The sequence below is a fragment of the Protopterus annectens genome, chromosome 15.part0 (assembly GCF_019279795.1).
Source record: "Protopterus annectens isolate FY-2018-M chromosome 15.part0, PAN1.0, whole genome shotgun sequence".
NCBI classification, from domain to species: domain Eukaryota; kingdom Metazoa; phylum Chordata; order Ceratodontiformes; family Protopteridae; genus Protopterus; species Protopterus annectens.
The window spans coordinates 700,984,606-700,992,054 of NC_056749.1; the positions used below are offsets into that span (position 1 = coordinate 700,984,606).

Consider the following 7,449-nt stretch of genomic DNA (forward strand, 5'->3'; position numbering starts at 1 on the left):
TTAATAAGAGAAACTTTTCTACCAATGGATTAGACATACCAGCATTTCACAGCCACAGTACTGAACTAAATAAATAAATACTAGAAGGCTACTAAATGGTGCAGTCTTAAGAATAATTCCATGTTGTCTTCTTCAACAGAAAGCAGCATGTATAAATTCTAACATTTCACTATCATTTATAAAATATGACCATAAATATTTTTTACAAACCAAAAGGAATAGACAAACTGAGGAAAAACAAGAAAAGCAATGGACAAAGTACACTCCAAGCAATATCAAAAGTAATGATACTGTAGTTTAATAAAGTAAGGTTAGCGCTTTCATGCAGGTCAGTGCCTGCACTTCTTCAAACAAAAAAAACACATTGACAAAATCAGTTAAATACCTGTTCCCAACAAATAACCACGCCTACCAGGAGTCACGAGTAATTAAACAATTAAGTACAATCAAATAAATTAACCCATGAGTAAACACAAAAAATGTTCTATTTAAAAATCCATTTAAAAACTGGTATGAATAGCGAAGTATTAGCAGGAATTTCAGTAAAACCAAGCCTAAAATCCATTATAAATGTATGCATGTCCTAAAAAAAGTAATGGTTAAAAACATGCTCTATCAGAATAATAAATATAGTGTTACACACATTTATATGAGTATATTTAAAAATGTGTAAGCCCTATGATAGGCCAATGGAAACACATAAAAAGTTTATACATAAATAAATATACACACAAATAAAGGGACTCGTCTCATTAAACTCCTTAGTTTTAAAATGCAGGCAATGGAGCACACATCATTGATGCTTGGATATCTAAAGGCATAACATCGAAGTTGCCATAAAAGCTCACACCTTTCCAACCATAGTGGGATAGGGCCACCCCTAATGGATCCATTAACCTGCTCTATAACCCTGAAATCGAATGAGTGATCTGGGTGGTTAGTTATGTGTTTTGCAAGTGCGTTCTCCACTTTTTTATTTTGATGGCATAAATGCGTTCATACAGCCTGTCCCTAAGTCTTCTATCCGTCTTATCAATATAGAAGACGGAACATAGTTTACACTTGGCTAAATAAACTATACTTCTGGAATTACAGTTGAACCTTCCAGTAGATGAAAAATTGTGATTCCTAACCGTAAAGGAACAACCAGTGTTGATAATCCTGCAATAGGGGCAAACCTCACACCAAAACACGCCCTTTACCCTTGAGTTAGTTGCCTTTTTACTTTCTAATAAAGGTTTAACATTTTGTCCCCTTTTAAAAATGACTGCTGGTTTTGTGGGAAGGCTGTCCCTCACATTCACATCTACCTTGATTAAATCCCGATTCTTAAATAAAATACATTTCAAAAGGCGGGCTTCATTACTAAAAGGGGTAATAAAGGATGAAGAAAAGTCAGTGTTGGTATCCATATGTGAATTGGTAGCTTGATCACTAATATCATTAGTCATTGTCACCTGTTCCATACAGGAATCATTTAAAATTGCTTTGTAAAAACCAGTAGATCTTTTAAAAGTTACTTCATCAAATAAGTCATCAAGTAAAACCTGTGGGTAACCACGCTTGAGGAACATATCCCTAAACCGATGGCATTTGGCTAAGAATTCCTCTAAATCAGAAACCATTCTAGCTGCTCTGACAAGTTGTCCTTTCACAACTGATTTTTTTCTTGTGTCCTGGATGGGAACTGGAAAAGTATAACAAAGAGTTGGAGTAGGTTTCTTTCCTAAAAATAACAGCTACATAATAATGTCTAGTATGGTCCTTGGTCAAATGTGTATCTAAATAAGAAATACTCTCCCCCTTGAAACTCACTGATAAATCTAAGGAATTCAGTGGTATTATTCATATAATCCAACAGTTGTCTATAAAACATCTTGTTACCTTTAAAGATGATAAAAATATCATTCAGGTAACGGGTATAAAAGTGAATGTACTCGGAAAAAGGATTATTATTCAACAAGTATTCCTTCTCCCAAAAAATCATCACAAGATTAGAAAAGCTTGCACCACACGGTGATCCCATAGCTACCCCCTTTGTTTGCACATAATAAGAATCTTCGAACAGAAAGAAATTGTTTCTAAGAATTAGGTCTAGGAATTCCTGGACCAAGTATAATTTATCGTTATCAATGCCTTTACTGACCAGTAACTGACTGACCCAGTCTATGCCCAGGTCATGTGGGATCACCGTGTATAAATCTTTTACATCCACAGTCGCAAAATTACAGTCCTCCATAAATAGCATCTCATTCACATTAGCTAAAAAGGACCAAGAGTCTTTGCATACCTGGGGTTTATTCACCAAAATGCATTGAAGCATGCTATTGACAAACGTAGCCTTAGGATAGGTAATGGAGTTATGCCCGTTGACTATCGGACGCAAGGGGAAGTCATATAAGTCTTTATGTATCTCGGGGATTCCGAGAATGACAATAATCTGGGGTGCTGGTACAGTAAGAAAGCTAAAGATATCAATGGAAATGCGTGCTTCAATAAATAAGTCATTTAGGAATCCCCTGATTTTTCTGTATGCTCCATGCAGTTCATTCAGAGAGACAAGTTTATAGTGAGCAGTGTCCAAAAGTAAAGACATTTTTTCTCTATTCATATCATTATCAAAACTGACAATGCCACCGCCCTTATCTGGTTGAGATATCCTTGAATTACTGTTTATCAATTCAGACAGTAATATTCTCTCGTCAGTACTCAAGTTGCTACCATCTGAGCCATTCCTGAATAGTCCCAAGTTCCTCAAGTCAAACTTGCAAATACGCTCAAATGCCATTAAAGTGGGATGTAAAACTGGATTAAAAGTGCTATACACATGAAACTCATTACTGACTAACTATTATCATGCTGTAAGCCAAAAATTTGTTTCAAGTTAAGTTTACTTGTAAACAACTTTAAATCTATAATGATTTTAGCTAAGTCAGTATACCTGGAAGGTACAAAAGTGAAGCCCCTTGCCAACACATCGGCCAATTCAGTACTAACAGGGAAGGTAGAATAGTTAAATGCTTTAAAATCGTTGGTGCTTTTAAAAACAATATTTAAATGAACCTCCTGTTCAGTAACATCAGAAACAAGATTAATATTTGAATAACTATCAAAGCGCCCATCAATAGAAGTGGATGGACTATCAGGCAACAAATTATTAATATCAGAAAAGGAATTAATGTCCAAAACGTTCATACACTCACCGGCAGGGTTGAGTGAGCTTACAGGCATCAACATGCCTGTTGTTGATTTCTCCGGTTCCTCTTTCTGTTCTTTTGCTGTGCCGAGTTCCTCGGAGCATAATTGGAGTCCCTGTGAAAATCCTGATCATTTTCAGGCTATTCAGGACAAACATAAGTTCCATTTTGGAATGAATTACTATTATTGGCATTGTTCCTATTATTTTGAAATCTGTCACTATGGCGAGGACCTTCCGTTGCTGATGGGTTGCTGACCTGCTCAACAGCAGTGTTGTAATGTGGAACATTGTTACGTTCAGACTTTACTGCATCAGCATTAGATACTTCATCCGGATTGGTAACAAGAGGAAACCCTCCCCACTGCTAAGAATCAGAGGGGCATGGATATGCAGACCCATTAATGTAACCGGCTTCATCCCAATGTATTTTTTTGATTTTAGCAGACCTGATTTTGACTAATTGAATGTCTAAGCTGGTAAATATGTGCTCATAGTCATATTTATACCTAATAAAATCTCGATCGGATTTAATAGCAGCATCCAAAGAATTTATTTGATTTTCCAAGTCTTTTATAAATATTTTTTAATAATAAAGAATGTGAATGCTTCCTATATAAAATGGCCCAATTAGGCACAACTATGTGTTCTGTTAATATACATATATCAATTGATGTTTATTTTTTTTTTTAATTCAGGCTCCATATTCCCTTATTTTCATATTGACGTCAAAACATGCTTTTGGCTAACCACTAATGTTGCACAGTGTTGAAAAGTTAGTAAGTTTTATTAGAGAACAGAAGTTAATAAAACACTGATGCTTTATAGTATTAATTGAAGCCCAATATATTCAAGTTCGTATATTTAAAGAAGCGTTGGATATCTCCATTAAAACTAGAACCAAAAGTCTAAATTAACAGCATTTAGTACTCAATCATGCCTGTATTGCCAATAAATCTTGCATTATCATTGTATCTCATCTGCACTCAGGGTTAAACAGTGACAAAGAGCCCACTTCTTTGTGTTATTTTGACTTCACAGAAAAGCTGCCCTCACTAATAGCACTTCTTTAGTTCAACTCAACTGCATTGGTTGCAACCATTTAACAAGTTACCCCTAGTAAATCTGTCATGACATATACAGACAGATCTCCTTAATATATTTGCACTGGTATGTGCAAGACTCATCAACAAACTTTTAGCCATGAAATCATGCATGCCAACTTGCTAGCTGAGTGAGCATTTAAAAAGATGACACAGTATCTTGAAAACAGAAACCACGTACTCAGTCCAAAGATCGGTAGTCAAGGTAACCAGATAAGCATTTTAAATTGACAACATTTAGGAAGTGACTTTTTGTGAAATCCCAGACTCATATTGGTGAACTATCCTTTAGACTACCAAAACACTTAGATGCCAACTGTCTAGATGGTTGCGCTTGTGTGTGATGTCACACACACTACCTTCTTCTTCTGTTGGCTGAGTGGATCATTTCTTGTACTAGCTCCAATTTAATGTATAGGTTAATGTTTGCGGTGGCGTTTACTGTAGATTCATTTATATGATGTAGTTTGGATACTAATAATATTTTCTGGCATCGGCAGGATAGTGATACATTTCATTTATCTTTAGTTTGCCTGTTACTGTGTATTATTACAAGTTCACATTAATCACACAACTTATCTGTATTCATAAGTTGAATAATTTGAAACAAAGTATATAAAGAAACAAATGCATCTATCTGTAACACAAAATAGGACTATATTTTCTATATATATCGGGCTGTATTTGTACTGCAAATACAGTGCAATTTAAATGTATGTATGTCTGGTTTAATTAATGTTTGCATTCACATTCCAATTGTTATGGTTCATATGACAGTGTTGCCATTCTGTACATATTCATTTTTTTTTTTTATTTTATTGTGGTAATAAATTAATGACCATAGCTCGGACCAGCCCCTTAGTATTAACCAAGGTGTTATTTTGCTCTTCCTACTACCCAAAACATAAAATATAAACTAAGAAATTCATGCTTCATATTACACCATCAAGATCAGTAAACTGTTTTTTTTTTTATGGATTTTGTTTGTAAAGAGGGCTGGTACCTCTTTAACTCTCCTTGCCCTTTAGAATTAATTAGATAGGTGGTTACGAGAGATGCCAGCCTACCTTATAAATGGAATTAATGAAAAATACAGTTTGCCATAGTTGATTGAACATTCATGTCCCAAAGCACAATCAATTTATTATAAAAGCCATTCAACTGTCATGAAAATTTTCTCAAAACAGTTTGGGTGGTGAATCAGGTATTGTAAAATGATGTCTTAAACACATGCTGCCTTTTGGATGGAGGTTTAATAATAATATAATATGAAATTTGCCATAATATTTTGATAATAAACAAGATCAAATGCATTTTGTGTTATTAAATAATGTAATATAAATGCTTCTTTTCACAGTTCCATTTCCTGTGACCCTGGACCATAATACAGCACATCCTAAACTCACATTATCTGAAGATATGCTCAGTGTGAAAGCCGTTGAAAAAGCACAACATTTCCAAGACAATGCTGAGCGATTTGACTACTTTGTCTCTGTGCTTGGAAGTGAGGGATTCACTTCAGGGAGTCATTACTGGGAAGTAGATGTGAGGAATAAAATTAAATGGGATGTGGGTATCACCAGAGAGTCCAGTAACAGGAAAGGGTCATCTGCGGTGAATCTGGAAAACGGATACTGGAGGATAGTTTTGAGGAATGGGAATGCATATTGTGCAAGGGACTCACCAACCAAAGACATACACCTGACTGTAAAGCCTCAGAAGATCGGAGTGTACCTGGACTATGAGGAGGGACAGCTGTCATTTTATAATGCTGATAACATGTCCCATATCTACACCTTCACTTTGACCTTCAATGAGACAGTGTACCCTTACTTTTGGGTTGGCAATAATGATAAAGGTGACAATGCAGAACCCCTAAAACTGTCTCACCTGAAACTGTAATGTATATTGCACATAATCATTCATAGATTCATAGACTGTAACTAGGCTAATGACCCAGGAGGCCTTTCTAAGCCTAGCTAAGTTTACCCAAAAGAATAATGATGTCCTGTATCTAAGTAGGACATTGATGGCCAGGTATTTATAAGCTACCTCTGTCCATAAGGGACATGGGTGCTAGGCCTGGTGTAAATTAGTTATTGTCATCATCAGTTTTCTGCCATTTCCCTAGTTGTTAAATCATTTAACTCATTCACTCCAGTGAAGCTCAGGAAGTTTGCAATTTAATTTTCAATGGGCGGAGCCTAAGACCTTTGACAGAATAATATCATGTCCTTACATTTCAAACAAATGTTCATATATCTTGAACCACAGGGGTTATGAAAAAAGTATAAATAGCAAACCCTTCAGCATAAACTATTTTTATAGTGGTAGTATTGTTTATGTTCTAGGTCTTAAACTGAATTTTATAAGTCACAGTAGCTATTATGTTTGTAACATTTTGTAAACAACTTACGATATGTCAGCAACCACTCAAGCTACACACATACTGTCAGCAGCATTTTATTCATCTAGCTGAGAGCTTTCATACGAGACTAAGAAGTTTTGTCTGTGTTACTTGGTTGTTGAGATATTTTGAAAATTGTGAAAATTATATCTATATAAATGAATATGAGAAGAGGGTTATTGGGGATGATCCCAATAACAGTAATGCAAGCCCTTAAATATCCTAAGTTTAGGTAAGAAAGTCAGTCTGAGTCACAAAAAAATGGGTACCAATGTTTTTCAGTCCTGTAGCAGAGAGTGTTAACAATCCCGTAAATTCTACTCTGGATCCGTTGAAATAAACCTTCTTTATGATTCAATGTTATTTCACTGAATTTCCAATAGAAAAGCGACCACAAAATAGTAAAACAGTAAAGTAATGTTACTGGTGAAGCGCTAGCGAGAAAAAAATATTCCATAAAATATTAGGATTAAAAAACCTTCTTTATTTGTGGTAGATGAGTGCAGACTAAAGCAGTACAATAGTAGTTAAATTCAATATATTATGGAAGCTTTTATATTGGACAAAGCAGTGGCTCATAAAGGAGCCATGTGCAAAAAGACTATTCGTGATTTGTGCAAAACATTGAGCTTAGATTAAACTAGTACAGTTGTAGTTACATTCAGATTTAAATGGCAGCTTATATATTGGATATAGACCTGTGTGCATAGATACAAATTGTGAGTTGTGAAAAACTTTGATAC

General features: G+C 35.1%; 1 protein-coding gene across 1 annotated transcript in view; it reads left to right on the forward strand.

Moving 5' to 3' along the window:
• The window catches only part of LOC122790020 (zinc-binding protein A33-like), a 192,957-nt gene extending 186,319 nt beyond the window's left edge, over positions 1 to 6,638 (forward strand). The window contains exon 6 of the mRNA XM_044057556.1: positions 5,657 to 6,638. Within this exon, the coding sequence (XP_043913491.1) occupies positions 5,657 to 6,201 (545 nt within the window). The 3' untranslated portion in view covers positions 6,202 to 6,638. The remainder of the gene's footprint in view (positions 1 to 5,656) is intronic.
• The last annotated feature ends 811 nt before the right edge of the window (positions 6,639 to 7,449 follow it).